Here is a 20740-nt window from a genome sequence, read left to right on the forward strand (position 1 = left end):
GAAATAAAAGTCTGGTAATTTTTGATTGGGTGTCAAAGTTGTGACTATTTATGTGCTGGATATTTTTGTATTGATAGTTTTTTTTTTTTTTTAAAGATGTATTTGTGTATCTCTGACTGGGTCTTCATTGCTGCACACAGGCTTTCTCTAGTTGCGATGAGAGGGGCTACTCTTTGTTGTGGTGCACAGGCTTCTGATTGCAGTGACTTCTCTTGTTGCAGAGCACAGGCTCTAGGTGTGTGGGCTTCAGTAGTTGTGGCACATGGGCTTAGTAGTTGTGGCTCAGAGGCTTAGTTGTTCCATGGCATGTGGAATCTTCCTGGACACCTGTGTCCCCTAAATTGGAAGGCAGATGCTTAACCTCCAGAACACCAGGGAAGCCCTCCTATAGGTATTCTTGAGTTTTGTTTTGGAATGCAATTATTTGGAAACCACTTGGCCTTTTAAGAATTTTTAGGATAGTTCTTTTGTGTCCTATCCCACATTAGTCCAATACTTGACAAATGTCTTGGGACCATGTGCTTCAAACAAGTTCCTTTTCTCTAGCTGGTTTTATTACCACAGAACCAGGGGTTTTGGGAGATTTTGCTCTACTTTTTATGAGCTCTTATGGTAGCTCTTAAGCCTCCTATGCAGTCCAGACTTCAATAAGTGTCCTTTAGAGAAAAATAGCTGTGCATTGATGCCCTTCAAGTTTTCAACTCCTCCCTCCATCACCACATACCACTAATGGCTTTGTTGGTTTCACTTTACCCCCATCATATACCTTCTGCCTGGGCAAAGCTCAGTCTTCAGCCCATGCTCAGAATCAGCAAACAGCTACAGGGAGTAAGATGGCTAGTGATCTCAGTTTGCCTTGGACGGTTCTACGTTCCCTCTTGGATGTTAGTTCGTTCGGTCCTGGTTGCAGCCACAGTTCCCTGTTAATCTAAAAACAAGATGCCCCTCTCAGAATCCATTCTGTGCTCGGACTGGCTGTTGATCAGGTAGATCCCTGGATTCCTTTACTCTCCCCAGATTTCCTAACTCTAGGTCACTCTCCCAGACTACCTCCAGGAGCCAGCTCTGCCAACTGGTGGAGAAAGAGAAACACCATCTTCATGTTTCCATTTGTGGATACAACAAAAGACCAAACCTTCAAAATATCCCCAGTCTGTTCCCTGACCCCCAAGAAATAGTTTCTGAGATCCTGTTGAATGCAACAGCCATTCCACTACCTAATCCCAACACCTAACATGTAATCATGACCCAGAACTTGTAATCAATGACAAATATCCCTGAAAACAAGAACTAAGTTAGGTCTGTAGTCAGAGTTTTGAGGATCAGTCAGCTGGGAATTAAGATTTTTACCCCAAGATCCAGGTATACCGGTCTGCTGTAATCTTGGTGGCTCTTTCAGGTGTTCAGAATTGTCATCTGATGTTCTTATCACAAGCTAGCACTAGCAGGAGCGCTTTGGAAGTTGTAGTCAAGGGAAATTAATTTAGAGTAGCTGAGAATTTGGAGAAAACCCATTTTTGTTTTAAAATATCTTATTGCATGTGGACCTTCTGACAGAGAACCTTGCCCTCCTTCCTAGAAAGTCAATGAAGAGAATACTCTCAAGACAGGAGTCTTCTTCAGAGTACGACTGAGTGCCTGAAGAATTCTAACAGAGAAGTTCATCTCCAATGTAAGTGCCCTGGAGCCAGGGGATGGATTAGAGAAAGGGAGGTAGTACTCGAGATCTCCATATGTGCTGCTGAATGGTGACCAAATAGGGCCACAGAGAGACTCACAAGGTCTCCAAGCCACCTGTGTCATGGGTGATTGTTGATGTGGGAGAGGAGAGGAGTTTGGAAGGGATACAACAAGACTCCAGATCAACTGGGCCAGAAGGAAGTACTTTAGAAAACACGTCAATGAAAGTTTGAGCCTTGATAGAATTCTGGTGCCATTTTGTTGTTTCAGTGACCAAGGTACATGTTTAGGAGACTATTCTGCTAGAGGCTGAGTCCCCATTACACCCACCACTCTCTACCTCTAGTCTGCATGCAGTCTCCTGACTTATTGTTGAGGTTTGGGGGTAACTGTTTTGGTCCATTTCTACTATCGCGGTTCTTCATTACCTGTCCTTGTACATCTACACTTCTCCAACCCTCTCTGTTCTCACCCTCTAGTCACTCCCACCAAGTCATTCCCCTCTTTCCTTTGAGGAAATTTAACTCAGATGACTTCAGAGCAGCAAATACAGAGTAGCCTGATTGTGTTCTTTGAAGAAAAGTCCAGATGCTAGCTACATAAAAATGCCATGAAATAAAGGGATGGAAAATAATAAGGATATTATAATCATGGCCCTGGGCAAAGCCATCTGAGGGAAGTGATCGCTGTCAGAATGAAGTATATAACCTGCTTTCACATACAAGTACATATCTGACAGAGAAAGAATAAGTAGGGAAGTTCCAGGATAATGGTCCTCATTTCTGAATATATGTTAGAATCATCTGGAGAGCTTAAAAAATATAGATACTTGGACCCCATGGAAGAGATTTTCATTTAATTGGCGTTTAGGGGCTTCCCTCATGGCTCAGACAGTAAAGAATCTGCCTGCAATGCAGGGGACCTGGGTTTGATCCCTGGGCTGGGAAGATCCCCTGGAGAAGGGACTGGCTACCCACTCCAGTATTCTTGGCTGGAGAATTCCATGAGTAGATGAACCTGGTGGTCTATGTCCATGGGGTCACAAAGAGTCGGACACGACTGAGCAACTAACATTTTCACTTTTTTCCAGTGCCTCAGTGGTAAAGAACCTGCCTGCCAATGCAGGAGACACAAGTTTGGTCCCTGAGTCGGGAAGATCCCCCTGGAGAAGGAAATGGCAACCCACTCCATTTTTCTTGCCTAGGAAATCCCATGAACAGAGGAGCCTAGTGGGCTGCAGTCCATGGGGCCACAAAAGGGTCAGACCCAACATAGCAACTAAACAACAAAGTAGTAGGCTCGGCATCAGTATTTTTATAGCATCTGAACAGGTAATATTAATGTGTGGCCAGGGGTGAAAACCATTAGGCTAATCCAGAACAGGATGATAGCTAAGTGTGCAGTTTACAGAAAGTGCTAAAACTCAAATCAGAGTTTGCATTCCTCTAGTTAATGTTGGCTGGAGAAGGCAATGGCAACCCACTCCAGTACTCTTGCCTGGAAAATCCCATGGACGGAGGAGCCTGGTAGGCTGCAGTCCATGGGGTTGCGAAGAGTCGGACACGACTGAGCAACTTCACTTTCACTTTTCACTTTCATGCATTGGAGGAGGAAATGGCAACCCACTCCAGTGTTCTTGCCTGGAGAATCCCAGGGATGGCGGGGCCTGGTGGGCTGCCGTCTATGGGGTCACACAGAGTCGGACACAACTGAAGCGACTTAGCAGCAGCAGCAGCAGTTAATGTTGGCAGATCAGATCAGTCACTCAGTCGTGTCCGACTCTTTGCAACCCCATGAATCGCAGCACGCCAGGCCTCCCTGTCCATCACCAACTCCCGGAGTTCACTCAGACTCACGTCCATCGAGTCAGTGATGCCATCCAGCCATCTCATCCTCTGTCGTCCCCTTCTCCTCCCGCCCCCAATCCCTCCCAGCATCAGGGTCTTTTCCAATGAGTCAGCTCTTCACATGAGGTGGCCAAAGTACTGGAGTTTCAGCTTTAGCATCATTCCTTCCATCAAAAAGAAGAGGAATGATATCATGTGTCCCATATACCTATTACATTTCTATTTAAAAATATCCATGTGGCAATTTACATTCTTTAGGTCCTGAGGCTACCTGGACGGATACATCTTGATGGTATAATCAGTAACTGATGAAGAACTCAAATATTATTGCTGTATAATACTTTTATTCCACAGTTTTATGGGGAAAAAACTCACATTTCAGTATGTGTTACATCACAGAATTTTCAGACGCATGTCAGAATCCAGTGACAAATTACATTTGGAGAAAAGCTTTAAAATCCATTCTTGTAAGCCACTCCTTTGTGAAATATTGAAAAGCAGCTTTGTCCCTCAGCACTAAAGATTACAAAAAGCACCATTTAAAGGAGGACTGACATATTTAATTCCCTTCAAATTATAGTCTTATTCCCCCTTTATAACAGAGCTGTATTCATTCAAAATGTTTTGGTGAAGTAACAACCAACATTCTAAAATTTACCAAAATTTAAGCAAGTTTCACATATGAGGCCAGTGTGGAGATTAGAACTAATCAACATTAGTGAGCTTTGGCTGCTCTAAAACCACAACCTGGGTAGGTGTTCTGTAGATGGGAACAGAAAAGAAGTTAGATGACCAGTACATAATACTTAGGGTAGGTACTCCTCAGTCATTTAACCTGACTACAAAATCCACAAGATATTCAGTATTTCACACCAATCATACTGCAAAAGCACTATGCTACATAAAATTCAACTCCACTCACGTTAGAACTAATACAAAATTTAACTTTTAAATAATTTATTCAATTCAAAACACAACTGAGTAAAGCAAATCAAGACAAAGCCCAAATTTGAATCCTGGAGGGATTCCATTGCCAAGAACTGGATTTCTTAAGTAACAGACTCTTAGAGCCTTTTCCTCTGCTTTTCTTATAATTTTTAAAGATTTGGCCTTTTTATTCTGAAAGTTCCAGTTCATCGCAGAAATGACAGCCCTTCAACCTCCAATTGTGATTGGTGCTTAAGGAGAGACAAATGCTAAATCCAGAGTTTTAAAAGACCCTAACTCCTATCCCTCCCAGGTCCTCCATCCCATGGGTAACTAGAGTCAGCAGTTCCTAGTAAAATACAGCAAGCACTCAGCTTTAACAATGAGTCAGAATAATGCAGGAACCAATGGTGTATCTGCTCTTAAGTCTATGCCCCAAATCACTAGAACGTGAAGATTTAGAGATCTCTGAGAACAGAACATATTGCAAACATACTCAAACAAAGACTATTGCATATAATTTTTAGTTGAGGTCAAAAATTTAAAAGCCCTATTTCCCCAATTAAAAGCAGGGGAGTCTATCGTTAATATGTCTCCTTCATTTATACCCAGATTAATATAAGCCCAGTCTAGAAGTAAAACTTCTTTCTTAACTTCATTTTAGCAGCATACATAGAGTACCAACACTTTTCAAAAAAATTTTTTATCTCAGATCCATTAGGTAAGAGAGACTAGAAATAATCAGAGTGAAGTGACTGGGCCTGGGTTTATAGGATCCTGTCAGAAACTTCTCTTGAATTCTTTTATAGGGTTTCTCTACCATATATAAGCATTTTTTTTTTTTTAAGCCAACACTCTTGAGGCCAGATACCCTTCAGGGGTTTTGCCTAGTGATTAAATCCCATTCAACTCTAATCTTAAAGCAAGCTAATAATCCTGACACAGATGCTCTTCCTTCCATGACACATCTACCTTAACAGCAAGATGACTAATATTTGCTTTAGGTAACCTTTGACTTTAGACCCTTGTAAAGTTTGCCTGACACATGAAGTTAAAGCACAATATAGAACAAAGTGTAGAAAACAGAAACAAGAGACAAAGGGAAGATTTTTTTATATGACAAATTCTATACAATGGGATCTAAAGACACCAGGATGTGTCTGAATTAATTTTAAAAAGGGTATTTCTAGTTCTGGGTTACTTAAGCCTTAATTTTCCTAGTATCAGTCCTCGGCTCAGTTACTCTGCTTCCCACAACTCCTATACCATGATACAGTTCTTTAATAGTCAGCCGCCTCAAAGAGTTACATTCTTACTTATTGACTCTGTGAAACTCTTATAGGCAAAAGCTAACCAACCAACCAAACAAAAAAAAAACAACCCAATTTTTTACTCTATTCATTTTCAAACTCTGTCAAATTCTTCTGCAGAAAATAAACTATCCCTTTAACCAATATAAAAGAATGAGTGAGCTGTACTTTGGGGTACTTTCCTCCTTCCCTTTCAGCCTAGAACAGTTTCTTGGAGGCAGACTGAGGAGAGTATGATAGGAATTATCAAGGCCATGGGATGTTATCAGCAGCACAGAGAAGGGACAGGGCTGCATAAGTCATCATCCAATTCCTCTTACTTGTCCCTTTCCAAAACTGCTGGTAGGCTCCAATTTCATATCTGGCTGAAAGATTGATTACCTCAGAATTTGGAAAACTGACACCTTCTGCACGTTTCCAGATTAGAAAGATTGGAAGGTCACCAACACCAAAGCCTGCTGTTGCTGAAGACAGACCCATTCATTTCATAGAAGCCTCTGGCCTGAGAAAAATGGGAGGAATCTTTTTTCCTACCCCACGCTAATGATATATCTGTGCAGAATAGAAATTTTAATACATGAACACAAGGATGATTACATGATAATACCGCTGACAAGACATATAAGTACAACAAAACCTTCCATGTAGCAAGCAAGACTTTAAATCCTAAGTGACTCACTTGTTTACTGGGTATTAGAAAAATACAAAATTTTAGTATAACTGGAGACAGTGTAGATTCTGACAGTTGGTTCTAACAGAAGTTTAGAATGGTACACCATTCTAAATGTGACTAAAACTATAAAACATTCTCCACAAAAGCATTTTGCTGTAGATAGTGGCCTCGAATGGCTAGAGTAGTATTTACTCTCAGCAAATAACCACCAAAGCACTTAGCAATTTGCATTCTCAGCAAGACAGCAATCCCATACCATACTGCTCACACAGATGATCTAAGAGTTCTACATACCCAAAGACAACTATGTCATCAGCTTTACATGGGAAAGAGAGGAGGTAGCTAATTGACATGTGGGTGCCCTTTCAGTGGGACTGGGCTCATCTCAAGGAGCCTCTCAAGCATCAAATCTGGCCTCCTTCGGTACTGAATGTTTGGCTTGCATTTATTTGTAATGCAAGAGCCACAGAAACTTAGGGGAAAATATCTTATCTCTGAATCTCAAGAGTGGATTGAATAGAAACTTTTTACTCCACAAATGGAAATCACTGACCCCTCTTCATCATCAAACACTTTTTGGGAAAAGATACAGAAGAGCAAGATGACTGTTAGCATTTAGCACATGAAAGCAGTATTTTTCATCGCTGAGACTACCAAGGGTAATGTCTTGCTTCTTGGCGTAATGAATCTTTAAGTTGAAGGAAACTTTTAGGTGCACAAGATGAGCCTGAACGGGCCTGTATCTAGAACAGTGTTTACTGTAATGATGTACACAGAGTCAGCCTCATTAATGTACGATTGTACAGGGCTAAAGAAAATAGTGAGCTATTTATCAAAAGCTTAAGTTCTCCAAAAGCAGTCTCTTTAGAGCAATGAAAAGGCATTTTTTGGAGAAAAGAAAAATGTAGGCACATAAAAATCTTCCAAGGACAAAAGACATGAAGGTTTTTACTAGTTTTACTCTTACCTTCAAAGCTGTCTGTGAAAGAAAACATGGAAGCAGGGCCAAACCAGGTGGGAAAAAGTATGGGAATGTGCCAATACAGCCTTAACTGTGGCACCAAACCAAAACAAGAAAACAGACCTTCTGCATTCTGCCTTTCATATCATAGGAAGCCAGTTTCTTCAGTAGAAGTTAAGGTAAGTGGTAACAAAGTCTCATGGGCCTGTGCTGGCTTAAAAAGGAGACATTCTGGCAGCCCTAGTCTGTGAGGTGGGTCAGGTCTCACAAAGCCTTTGAAATGGGTCACTTACCTACTAAGTTCTGTGCTAGGAAGGGTCAGGTATAGGATTTGAAGGAGGCTAACAAAGCAAGAATGTGAAATGAAAGGGAAAAGGGTTCTTATGGGGCATCTGGTATCATTTAAAAAAGCACAGATTGTGCCACATTCTCTGGGAATACAGAGAATCCATGCAAGAAAAGCTGCTCCTACAAGGAGGCAGCTGTAAGTAGGGCAGCAGTCTGGCACAAGTCCATTCCTTGGAGAGCCAAGGTAGTAGCAGTGATAGAATCTCCACCCAACAAGGATCCTGAGAGTTTGTTCTTCATTCACTTTAGGAAAAAAGATTCCTGTAATGGCTCTTCCTGAAGCTCTCCCAAACAGGTCTTGGTGAGTTCCCATAGGCAGGGAGAATACATCTAGCTAGGAGGCTTCCATTAACTTTCCCTTCATATGTATATATATATATAGTGTTAAAATAAATTCCATAAACTCATAAAGCTCTCATCTGCAATCAAATGCAAAAGCAGAGCATCCTACTCAGGCACTGAAACACACATATTAGCCTCAAAGCAAATCAGCCTTCCAGTCCCAGCTAAGACTGGTCCAGTCCAGAAAGGCAAGGGAGATGCTTCTCCTGAATCCTGGGAGGCAGGAAGGGATCCCTCAGATGGGCTTGTACAGAAGAGTAGTGACATACTTCTTCTTGTAGCGATGGGTTGCACTAAGGACCATCACACTGTCCTGCAAGGGAAATAAACACATGCAGTTAATTCACTAGTTCAGGATGAAAACAGCTGTTCCCAGCCATTAATCCCTCACAGTTGCTCACTTTAAACAGAGTTACTTTGATATTATTTTAAAAAAGGTGGTTTGGGAGTCAAATCAATTTGTTTTGATCCTGACACCTACTGTTACACTCTGTGACTCTGAGTGTCGTTCAGTTGCTAAGCTGTGTCCGACTCCTATCTCCAAGTCTTTTCTCCTCATCATTACAAAGGTTAATACCCACCATTAAGATGGCTCTAATGATTACCTGAAAATATCTGACACAGAAACTGACAGAAAATAGGTGCTAAAGAAATATTAGTGTTCTACCTCACTTCCTTTTCCACCTCAAATTCAAATATTGGGCTTAAAACTATCATGGAAAAAAAAAGAAATATTGTGACATCTGTTTCTAGAAGGAAGTCTTAAAAGCAATGAGAAGGATCACAGCAGTGGTCCTTTTGAAAAACCATTTCCAAGCCCCAAAACAGGTCTAATTTCCATTGAGTATCTGGGGCTGGACTTAAAAAACATCCTCTCTGATCAAGAGGGGACTCAGGAATCATCTTCTATCCTTGAACAAAGTAGACCCTAAAATTCTCCTTGGAAAGACACTCCATCCAATGAAGCAATTCCAAACAGCTTAAACTATCTTGAGAGAACCAGGGATAGGTATCATCCACAATGAATACTTACCAGACTGACATTCTGTGACCATAGTATACAAATCACAGCCTAAACATGACAGCAGCAAGGCAGGTAAAAAATTTAACTCCAGAAAGAGTTTGGTAGAAATGAGGAGCAGGTGACAAAAAGACCTACTTGGAAAAACCAGCACCATAATCTCAAGGAAAGAACATGGAATGAGGATAGGACAGGACCTCAGTCCTCTGTCTAGTCCTTACTGGCAATATGACCTTCTCTTAGCCTTAGTTTCTTTATCTCTAAAACAGGAGTTAAAAATAATACTTATCTCACAAGCTTATTAGGAAAATTAAATTCAGTAGTATATAAGTACCTTGTAATCTGTTACAGACAGCTGTATCAGTGATTTCCCTAATCTGGCTACATATCTAAGAAACATAAGCAACTCAATAAAATTACTGAGGCCCATCCTAGATGCACTTATTCAGAATCCATGGGGATAGAGCTTCTGAATCTGTATTTTCACAAACTTCCCCCAAATAATTCTGCTGATGCTCAGCTTAGTTTGGTAACTATAGAACTATATAAAATATCCCAACAGCCAGACCACAAAGACATTACAGGACTGAACAGATATTTTCAATCCAGAATCTAAAGCAGCAGAGAAATTAAGAAGCATTCTAAGAAACCAAGAAACATTCTAAAAGCGGGGGAGCGGCGGGGTGGGGGTGGGGTTGGCGGTGCACAGGGCAAGTCTGGTCACATTTCTCCTTTGAGTAGTGTATAGGAAAGATGCAAGCACTGGCGTATATACGACTCAGGCACCTTAAAGCAGTTCATGTCCACCTTTAAACACTGGAGGCCTTAATATCAGATTTAAGCATTCTTTGAACTGGAAAGTAAACTTGTTTTTTCTGCAAATGAAATCCTAGTACTTACTATGAACTCACACTTAATTAAGTAGGTGGTGCAAAGGTTATAGCTACCCAAAAAGAAACCAAGAAACAAAAAAGTCCATTTAATCACAGGGCAATTCAGCTAGCCAGAACTCAGATATCAAGACTAAGATTTAGAATAAACAACTCACCCTTTGGTTAAAAAAAAGAAAGTTCTTCTCCTATAACTGGACCATTACTGCCAGCTTCAGCAAACCACTAGAGAACATGTGTTCAACTCTTGCCCTCCTGTTTTTGGGAGCTATGTGAAGAAGCAGGCCCACCATTTACCTTAATGGACAATGCATAGAGATGGTTCAGCATAACATGATTGGGCTCGGGGAGCAAGGCTGGGTCACACTGTTTAAAAAAAAAAAAGACTACATGGGGTTAAATGTACAATCTTAAACCAAACAGTTTATTCTTCCTCAAAGATCTTTGGAACTGTTGAGAAACTCAAAACTAGAAGGTATTATTTTTTTTTTAAATAATTCACTTATTCTAGTATACATCAATAATACATTCTCATCACAGAAAATCACAAAAATTCTGAGTCCAGGGCAGAAACTCTAAGTTTCAGAATCTATTCATCCTCTTTTTAATAGACCTTACCCACAACACATATGGAAGGTTTGTGTTAAGAGGCAAAAATAATCTTAGTGGGAATCAAGTGAATTGACTAGAAATATAAATTATATGAAAAATATGCTTCTTTTGGATATCGCCAAATGATAAATACTTCTTATTTTATGTTGGAATAAAAGTCTTAGAAACTGTTTCTAGCAATCCACAGCTCTGAGCTGATACATTAGGACCAGAAGAAAACTATGAATTTTGATATCAGTACTTGGAAAAGTCACAACACAGCCCTGGAAAAAGGAACCTGTAATGCTACTGATACATACATGATTCATATTCAACAGACCTTTGTAATAATCCCAACCTCTAAGATTACTACACTTTGGCTCAAATAATCCTAGTAACCCTCAGATGCCCCAGCAATATTTTTAGAATACTCACAGATATGTTAGTGTCTTTGTTAAGAATAACTTGGAGAAGGTGAGGAGGCAGGATGGGTGGAGATTTAAATCTCTCCTCTGATCGAAACACATACATTTCTTGACCATAAGGCCCTGGGGGTGAGCTGGAAAGGTCTGGAAGATATTTATTCAAATATAAAGGAAAGTTGGACAGCTAGTACAGATGCATGAAAAAACTGTCAATACGTGGCAGGTAATATTAAATATGGTAGAAGTCAAGAATCATTAACTTGTGACTTGTTGGGTCTATAACTATAAGGCAAAGAAAAAGTCTGGGTCATCCTAAACATAAACCATGAGGTTCTTCATGGCAACATGATGTGGAGGACAGGGTAAGAGATAAGGATGTAGGTTCAGGGGAGAGCTACTCCATTTATCAACTGTATGACTTGGGACAAATCTCTCTACTATAGTCAGTTTCTTCATTCATAAAATGAAAACAACAATTTCTGCCCTATTTCACAGTGTTTTGATAGGAATCAAATGAGACAACAGATGTGACAATGCCTTTAAAACTATTAAACAACATGAAAATATTAGATTTTTCTTTTTCCCACCCAAGCAACAATAAAACTCTAGGACTATTGATACTACAATGACTGTAACAACGAGGAAAAACGGCTACCAATGTAGTAGTCATTAGGGAAATACAAGTTAAAACCATAAGATACCACATCACACTCATTAATTTGGCTATAATAAAAAAAGACAGACAATAATAATTATTGGCAATGATGTGGAGAAACGAGAACCTTTGTACTATTCCCATTGCTGGCTGGAATGCAAAATGGTGCAGCCACTCTGGAAAACAGTCCAGCAGTTCCTCCAGAAGTTAAGCACAAAGTTACCGTAGGACCCGAAATTATACTCCTGGGCACATACATACCCAAGAGAAATGAAAACAGATGTCCACAAAAGAACTTGAACATAAATGTTTATAACATCATCATTTGTAACATACAAAAAGTGGAAACAGTCCAAGTGTCATCAGCTAAATGAATGGATCAACAAAATGGTATACCCATACAATGGAATTTAATTCAGTTGTAAGGAATGAAGTACTTAACATATTAAAACATGGATGAGCCCTCAAAACATTATGCCAAGTTAAAGAAGCCACACGAAAAAGACCACAAAGTTTATAATCCCATTTATATGAAATGTCCAAAATAGGAAAATCCATAGAGACACAAAATAATTTAGGGATGCCAGAGGTGGAGAGAAGCAAGGAATGGGAAGTAACTGCTAATGGGAATGGAGTTTCTTTTGGGGGTGATTAAAATGGTCTGGAATTAGATAGTGATAATGGTCGCACAACTCAGTGAATACACTAAAAATTATCTAATTATACTCCTTAAAAGAGTGAATTTTATGGCATGTGAAATTAAATCTTTAAAAAATGGGAAAAGTATATACAGATAAGAACAGAAACACAAAAATGAGGAGAACTAGAAGTTTTTGCTTAATATTTTTTACAGTTCCTAGTAAGAAGGATTTTTAAACCAATTCAACATAAGGACTCAGAATTCAATTATATGTGGGGCAAAAGAAGAGTAGCAAAAATACTGTTATATTAAACAATATCTTAAAAACATATAGAACTTGACACTTTTCAAAGTACTCTGTTATTTTGTCATGTGAACTACAAAATTACTCTTGGCAAGTACACAGAACAGTATTTTTTCCCTTTTCATTAAAAAAAAAAAAAAAGGTAAAGTTATTTAGCTAAAGTCACATACATAGCAAGATGGTCACTGAGTGCAGATTAAAACTCAAGATTCCTAATAAAATGTATTCTAAACCTTACCTCAGAGGATCAGGAAATTGGGTGAAAGAAGGAAAGGAAGAATATCAAAAGTATGCTAGTCTTCTCTCTATATAATTATGATTATATGTCTATTATTCACTGGTTGCTTTGTTAGAATCATATAATGCAAAAATTTAGCCATAGTGGCCTTGACATTTAATTTGGTATTTTTTAATCTCTCTTTAATCTCTATCCCACCAGTTAAGAACAATGTCCAGCCTTACTTTCTGACCTTATATAATGAAAACAATATCTGTAATTTTTCTAAGCAGACAATATTATACTATTGATTATTCTCTTAGAAATTATTCTGCATAAGCTACCCTTGTGTCCTGAGATTCTAATATGTCTCACTTAGGCACTGTGTCTCCTCAGCTGAGAATCACTGAGAGCTTAAACCTTTGATTTTACTGATAAGAAACTTTGAAAACTAAAAATGCTGAAGGACTTACGCATAATGGGAAAGCTAGTTAGTAGCAGAGGCAGGTTTTGAACTCAAAAGGGAGAAGTCTGTTTACTGGGAACACAGTTCTTTAGACACTCACAGTCTTTACTGTAAAGTAACAAAACTGGTAACTGTGAATGTGGACGGCAAATCACTTTTCTGGTGTTATAGCCAATGTAAGTAGAGATGAAGGCCTTGGAAAAAGTACTGGGAGAAACAAAAGGATATAGGTCTATTCCTCTATCGAGGATTTTTTCTTTAACCCAAAACTTAAAAATTTCAGTTAACATACACACAAAAGAAATTTGAGGTTTTTATGACTCTTTTTTCCCCAAAGACTGCCATATGTGTAGGGCCTATTAAATATACAACTGCCAACTAAGCTATCAATCTGGCAGGATTAAGTTGAGGCAGCTAAACAAGACAAAGGAGATATAAGTAGCTCCTGCTAGTTGATACTATCAAAGGTCAATGAAAAAACTGAAAAATTATTAGAAATAGCTTTTTAAACTATAGATCACAGCACATTCGTTGTTTATAAAAAGAAGAATAAAGCAGAAAATAAAGTGCTTTACATGTAATAAAGGCAAACATTATACTGCAAGACATGTTACTGGTTTGTGTGATGTGTGTTGGGTTACAATGTAAATTTAATGTAGATCAAATATATTTACTTTCACTTACTGTGAAATCAAATACATTACACAGATTTCATTCTCAGAGAATATGACCTAAATGTTTATAGGAGAAACATACACATACATACAATTAGGAAGATTCCTAAATCGAAAATGAAAAAAACAAAAACCACTCTTGGGAAGAAACATGCATTATAAGAAAGGAAAGATCAAGAAAGAGCAAATACTACAAAATTACCTCGACAAGATGTCTCTGAGCTTTCCATTGAATCTAGCTTTAAAGCATCAAACACCTCAAAATCAGATTTCTTGACATGGATCAAATTGTTAATTGTGCCAAGCTGACTGGTAACCACAGGCTGAAACAGTGAATGGAAAAAAAAAAAAATTCATGAATCCCCATTTCAAATACATCTCATCCATTCAACTCTCCTCTTTTTAGAAGGGATTATACTTGGCACCACCATCTTTTATCAACAGGGAAATCCAAAAGCAATGATATTTGACACCCAGTGGAATAATAGCTAAAAGGAGACTATTAAGCCAGTGGTTACCCTCAGAGGTCAAGGTCTTACCTCTGATGGATCATGAACCCACTGTCCATCCACAAAAAACTTGTACTGGTGCTCTCCCTCAGGGAGGTCCAGGATGGCAACAAAGTCATTATGGCTACAGAAGAAAACAGAAAGTTAAACAGGCTAAATTCTTATTAGAAGACAGAAGATAAATGTAAAAGCCATGAGGCAATCACAGTATCATACCAGTGATCTCCCATATTCCTAAGTGATTGCACCCCCTGGAGTAAAAATTAATAATTTATAAACCCATTCTCCTTTTCTATATCCCCTTGAGCATGTATTTGCTATCCCTCCTAATAACTTTAATTTTTAACTAATATCTGGAAAAGAACAATAAAGATATTAATCCCCCAGAATGTTTCACCTTAGTACAACTATTTTGCTTCAGCAGAACAGATCCCTCAGGAGTGTAAAAAAGATAGTGAGTAGGTTCAGGATAAGAAGTGCCTCAAGGTACTCTTTCCACATTTTGGTGAGCATTTTCTAGAAAATTACCTACATACAAAGGGCCATAGTCAGTTACATAACTCATTGTTGCTCTGCAAGCAACAAATAACATTACTACCTAGAACTTTACAACGTGTTTTGTTTTAGTGCAGAAGTCAGGGCAGCTGGACTCAGGCAGTTACGGGAGACTTCCCACAAGCATAGAAAGGACTTCTATTAACACAATGCTAAAGAACATACCTACAAAACTGTTGTAAGTCCCTCTAAGGCAATGACATTGTAAGTGGTAAAACATCTCTGACTCACTATAAGGTTAAAAAAAAAGTCACAGATGTAGTTACTGGTCACAAAAAATGTTCTAGAGAAAGTCCCTAGCAGGTGGAGAGGAGTAGTCCAGCCAAGTCTCTCTCCTGAGAAAGGAAATTGGGTCTCTACTCCTGGACCCAGCAGACTCAACCAAGACACTTGTCTTCACCTCTTAATCAGTGGAATCTTGGTGCTCCAATTGTTGAAGGACCCAGAGATGAAGACCTCCTTGCCTCCTTCAGACCAGCGGATAACAGTGGGCCGGGCCTGCTGTGTGGGCTTTACGGAGTCCTCCAAATCCTGCTGCCATGATACAAACTCTTTGTCCCCAGGGAGCTGTAAGAAGGATTAGGTCATCCCTAAATTGTGACCCTGGAATTCTGAAAAGGTCACTCTCCTCCTTAGGGCAGAGAGGGGTGCTACATTTCTGATAAGGATTAATAAGTCTTGAAATTAGCAACTACATCAAACTTTGAACAAAACTATAGAAAAGAAACTCATCTAGGACCCAAATGGTCAAATGGCTTATGCTCAAAGTCTGCCCAAATCATAGCTTAATTTCTGAGTCTGCATGAATCACTCATCCTTTCAGAGCCTTAGGATTTCCCTTAAAATACAAACAAACAAAAAATCTTACTTCCTGTTACCAGATTAACTCATAGGCAGACAATCATGATATGCTTATCTCTTAAGAGAAAAAATATGATAATAAAGCACGGTTCTACAAAAAATAATTAAGTTAGTCATCTATTTTTTTTCTTTTGCTGTGCCATGCAGCATGCAGGATCTTAGTTCCCCAACCAAGGATTCAAACCCTCACCCCTGCAGCAGAAGCACAGAGTTTTAATCACTGGACCACCAAGGAAGTCCTAAGCCATGTATTTTTCATATGTAAATATAAGCATCTCAATTATCAATTATCAGTTGTAATAGAAATTAGAGATACTAAAATTCTTAAATAATTCATAATTTCCTCTTTAGTTAACAGGTTATAAAAGGACATTAAATATATAAAAATCAGATCACTGGTTTCCTAAATTTTGAGAAATAGTTATGAAATCTTACTTATTCATCTATGCCAGGCTTATACTAGTAATTTTCAGGAGTAGGGATGAAAATTGTGGAGCTACAAGAAGCATCAGATCAAAAACACAGTTTCCTTTAAAAAAGTGGTTCCAATATCAAATGAGGTATGTAGGGTTGCAGAAAAAAACTGACTCCTTAAGTCAAGTTTCTTTTCATTACTATCTTTTAGAACAGAAACTGGCAAACTATGGCCAGTGAGCCAGATGCTTTTACAAATAACGTTTTACTGGAAAATAGCCACACTCATTCACTTACTCATTTTCTATAGCTGCTTTCATGCTGCAATGGCAGAACTGAATATCAGTGACAGAGACTGTATGGTCTGCCACAAAGTCTAAAATATTTACTATATGGCCCTTTACAGAAAAAGTTTGTTGATCCACACTTTAGAGTGGCTTAAATGACTTTGGTAATAAGTCTTCATGGTAACAAGCCAAAATATTATTAATACCAAATAAAATAATGTGGGATTAAAAAAAAGACTAGTTTATTCACTTGCGCTTTACTTTCAAAATGGCTGAGGCAGTCTACCTTCCATACTGTCTCTGAATATTCCTCAAAACTACAGTATGAGACGTTAGTGGCAACATAATCCTTAGTAAACAAAGAGAACTGAAGGAACTTTCACATTATATAAGAAAATGACTTAAGAGAAAAACTTGATCTCCATTTTCTCAAAGCAATGAACTCATTTGACAGTCTGGATTAGAATTACAGAAATTTTTACATTCCTAACAATTACATATGCCTCAGATTCTGATTCAGATATAGGACCTGGGAATCTATTTTTAAGCTTCCCAGACAATAATACTAAAATTTAATGTTGAAAATAAATAAAGAAATCTCATCATTAGCGATACATCCTAAAATACTTATAGATAAAGTAATATTTGATATGATGGGCTGGGATTTGCTTAAAAATAATTGGTGGGGGTAGAGTGGATTGGGGTATAGACAATATGAATTCATTCATGATTTGATCATTGTTTAAACTGGATGACAGTTATATAGGATTCATTACACTGCTCTCCTGACTTTGAAACATGGAAAATGTTTCAGATTTTCCATGAAATGTTTAAATAAATCCCAGGTAAGTCTAATGTGCAAATAGGACTGAAAACCATTGAACTAGTTCACTGAAGAACGGTGGCATTTGAAGCAATATAGGCCCTTCTGCCACTGTTTCTATCATTTACTTGTATGCTTTATTATTTTAGAATTTGAAAGCTATAAACTATTAATATGCCTAGCTTTGGAAGAAAGCCCTTCCACATATGATATGATATTTCTGTGGTAGGCATCAGTGCAGCTGACAAGCAGGAAGATTGTTTACTCCAAGTTAAATAGTCAGCAAAATCATCAGGAAAAGAGGCAAAACAACTAGAATTACAATTGAAAACTGTTTAAGTGAAACACTGAGGAAAGAAACAGAATAGACTGAGCAACTGTAAAATCTTAGATTTGGAAATGACCTTGGGAATTATTTGAACCAATCTTATTTCACAAATGGCAAGACTGAGGTAAGGGAAAAAATGATCCAAAATAGGCTCCATTTCAGACAGAGCAACCTGGCTTTTATTCAGGACACCGATTACTGCAGTCACAGTTTGAAAAGTACACGGTACTTAAATCCTGAGTCATCAGTGTAGGAAATGGATAAAAATACAATCACCTTGAGAAAGCTTTGAAGAAGTAAATTCAGATGGCTGGGGAGACAGCCCAAGTGTTGAGGAAGAAGTCCTGAAGTGGAAGAAGCAAGAAAGGAACAGAGAAGAAACCCCAAGAAATCACCTTCACTTCTCTTTGTGATTATGTTTTCAATTGGGATCCAAGAAAATAAACAGAATCCACATTTCATGTATTACCAACCCAGCAAAATTACTCTCTATTTACCCTGGTGGCTCAGATGGAAAAGCATCTGCCTGCAATTCAGGAGACCCAGGTTCAATCCCTCAATAGGGAAGATCCCCTGGAAAGGGAATGGCAACCCACTTCAGTATTCTTGCCTGGAGAATCCCATGGACATGGGGTTGCAAAGAGTCGGAGACGACTGAATGACTAACACACACACACATTTACAAGAGTAAATAAAATAAAACCTCAGATGTGTGGCAAGGGATGAGTGATAACATCAAACACACCCCAGTCTCCTCAATCCCTCCATTTTTCTACTTCATCCCAGTCAGACTACCAGGTGGAATTACTGTATTTAATGCAGACAGTTCTAAAAGTGATTCGAAACATTCGGATGTAATTTTATTGCTGTCAGCTCCATCTATCCTTTCTGTAGAGTGAACACAAGTTGCCACTTTCCTGAAAGTCCTAGACTGACAGCCAGGTCTTCAGGGAAACTGCGGGTTGTCCCTTTTCAGCTTGGTAATATCAAGTACTACCGGGAAGTGAAGAAATCCTAAACTTATTTGCTCTCCCACTTAAGAAGTAGCTGGATATGAAAAAAAGCACCTCAGCTACAACTATGAAGTTTGAGATGAAAACTAAGCAGTCAACCAAATAATGTCCTTTACTGATCCCCAAGACTAGGAAAAAGTATTCATATAAGCAAGGGGTTGTTGCTCACAGTCATGCCAAAGGGAAAGAGGATCTGAAGTGCTGATCTCTTAGAAGGGCAAAAATGAGACTAATACAAAGAAGTAGAAGTGTTCAGGGAAAAGTAAGTCACTTATCTACCTTAGGGCAAATGTGAGAAACTGCCGCCTATGGTCAGCAACTCAGGTAACCTACAGTCTGAAGTTTTTCACAACCTACAAATTCATCAATACTCTAGAAGAGGCACCCTTGCCGGTCAGGAGAATCAAAGGTGGAGGTTGGGGGGGGGGGGGGGGCGGTTGGCCTCATCCTAAAAATGTGGCAAACAGAGGAGTCCAGTAACAAGAACTCCGCCTCTATCCTATTTTGAGGCAGCACCGCAAAAAGAATTACCACTCAGTATCTCCGTCCCCAGAAAAAAACCTTTAATTCTAAAAGCCTTAATTCGGGTCAGCGTGGTAAGAAAAAAACAAAAGAGGAAGGAGGAGGCCTGACACCCAGCCTGCTGCAGGACCACCACCAACTGGGGGCGTGGGGACGCTCACCTTGGAGTCCGGCAGGCTGAAGACGCTGGGGTCGTCGGTGCTCCCCACCATGATCTTATGTTCCTTACCCGGAGCATGGCCGCCGGCGCCCTCGGCGCGCGCAGCCTTGGCGCCGTGGCGCTCCCCGGCCACTCGATCGCTGGTGGTGTTTCCCATGGCTGTGCAGCTCGAGTCGGGGGCCACCTGCCGTAAGGAACAGCATGGGGCAAGGGACACCCCGGCAGTCTTGTCAGGGGAGCCCCCGGCCCCGCCCCTGCGTCTGGGGACCCGGGCTAGGGAATCCCCGCCCCAGGGAAGCCGTGCCTGGGGGACCTCTTCCTCTCTGGCCTCCAAGAACACCCGGAACCCCCAAACCCTCCAGAGGCCGGCTGCTCAAGAAACCCCCTTTCGGGAACTCCCCCGCATCCCCCGCGCTCACGGTCCAGGGGCACCCCCAACCCAATCACCTCCCGCGATGCTCTCCCTCCTCCCGGGACCAATGGTGCGATGGCTGTTCTGCGGATAAAGCCACCAATAAAGTTATCGAAATTGAAACCTCGCCCGGGGCTAGCGAGCCTGGTTTCCTCCTAAAATGGCTACAAGATCAGTGGCGTGGGGCCCGCCCCGCGCGCGTTCCCTGCGGCCGTGCCGCTACGGCGCCCGGGGCCAGCCGGCCTCTCTAGCCGCCGCCGGCTCGGTGGTGGGCCGCCACGCGCTGCCTCCAGCGCCAGGCGGGGGCGCCCGTGCCACAGTCAGCGAAGTGCGGGGCCAGGACCGCTTCCCTGGCAAGCCAGCGCCCGAATCTTAGGTTTAGTTCAGTTCAGTTCAGTCGCTCGGTCGTGTCCGACTCTTTGCGACCCCATGGACTTCAGCACGCCAGGCCTCCCTGTCCATCACCAACTCCCGGAGTTTACTCAAACTCATGTCCATTGAGCCGGTGATGCCATCCAACCGTCTCATCCTCTGTCGTCCCCTTCTCCTCTCGCCTTCAATCTTTCCCAGCATCAGGGTCTTTTCAAATGAGTCAGCTCTTCCCTTCCCATCAGGTGGCCAAAGTATTGAAGTTTCAGCTTCAACATCAGTCCTTCCAATGAACACCCAGGACTGATCTCCTTTAGAATGAACTGGTTGGATCTCCTTGTAGTCCAAGGGACTCTCAAAAGTCTTCTCCAACGCCACAGTTCAAAAGCATCAATTCTTCTTCTCTTTATAGTCCAACTCTCACATCCATATATGACTACTGGAAAAACCATAGCCTTGACTAGACGGACCTTTGTTGGCAAAGTAATGTCTCTGCTTTGTAATGTGCTGTCTAGG

At 40.3% G+C, this 20740-nt stretch overlaps 1 protein-coding gene across 1 annotated transcript; it reads right to left on the bottom strand.

Annotated features, from left to right (window-relative positions):
* Positions 1 to 3851: 3851 nt before the first annotated feature.
* Positions 3852 to 20045, bottom strand: PRKAB2 (protein kinase AMP-activated non-catalytic subunit beta 2). Its single transcript, XM_005907016.3, has 8 exons — positions 19891 to 20045; positions 19445 to 19627; positions 15436 to 15602; positions 14511 to 14604; positions 14174 to 14294; positions 11026 to 11159; positions 10297 to 10365; positions 3852 to 8401 (listed from the first exon to the last, which is right to left on the bottom strand). The coding sequence occupies exons 2-8, from the start codon at positions 19598 to 19600 to the stop codon at positions 8324 to 8326; spliced, it is 819 nt and encodes a 272-aa protein (XP_005907078.1). The 5' UTR covers positions 19601 to 19627; positions 19891 to 20045; the 3' UTR covers positions 3852 to 8323.
* Between the last annotated feature and the right edge of the window lie 695 nt (positions 20046 to 20740).

This window comes from Bos mutus, chromosome 3, assembly GCF_027580195.1.
Source record: "Bos mutus isolate GX-2022 chromosome 3, NWIPB_WYAK_1.1, whole genome shotgun sequence".
Taxonomy (NCBI): Eukaryota; Metazoa; Chordata; class Mammalia; order Artiodactyla; family Bovidae; genus Bos; species Bos mutus.

Bases quoted from the DNA above. Each gene is read 5' to 3' on its own strand.
- PRKAB2 (XM_005907016.3), bottom strand. From the start codon at position 19,600: ATGGGAAACACCACCAGCGATCGAGTGGCCGGGGAGCGCCACGGCGCC. The intron at 14,295-14,510 runs GTAAGACCTTGA...TCACTGTTTCAG, and splicing joins GGGTTCATGATCCATCAGAG to CCTGTGGTTACCAGTCAGCT. The intron at 8,402-10,296 runs GTAAATGGTGGG...TTTCCCTTGCAG, and splicing joins TCTATGCATTGTCCATTAAG to GACAGTGTGATGGTCCTTAG.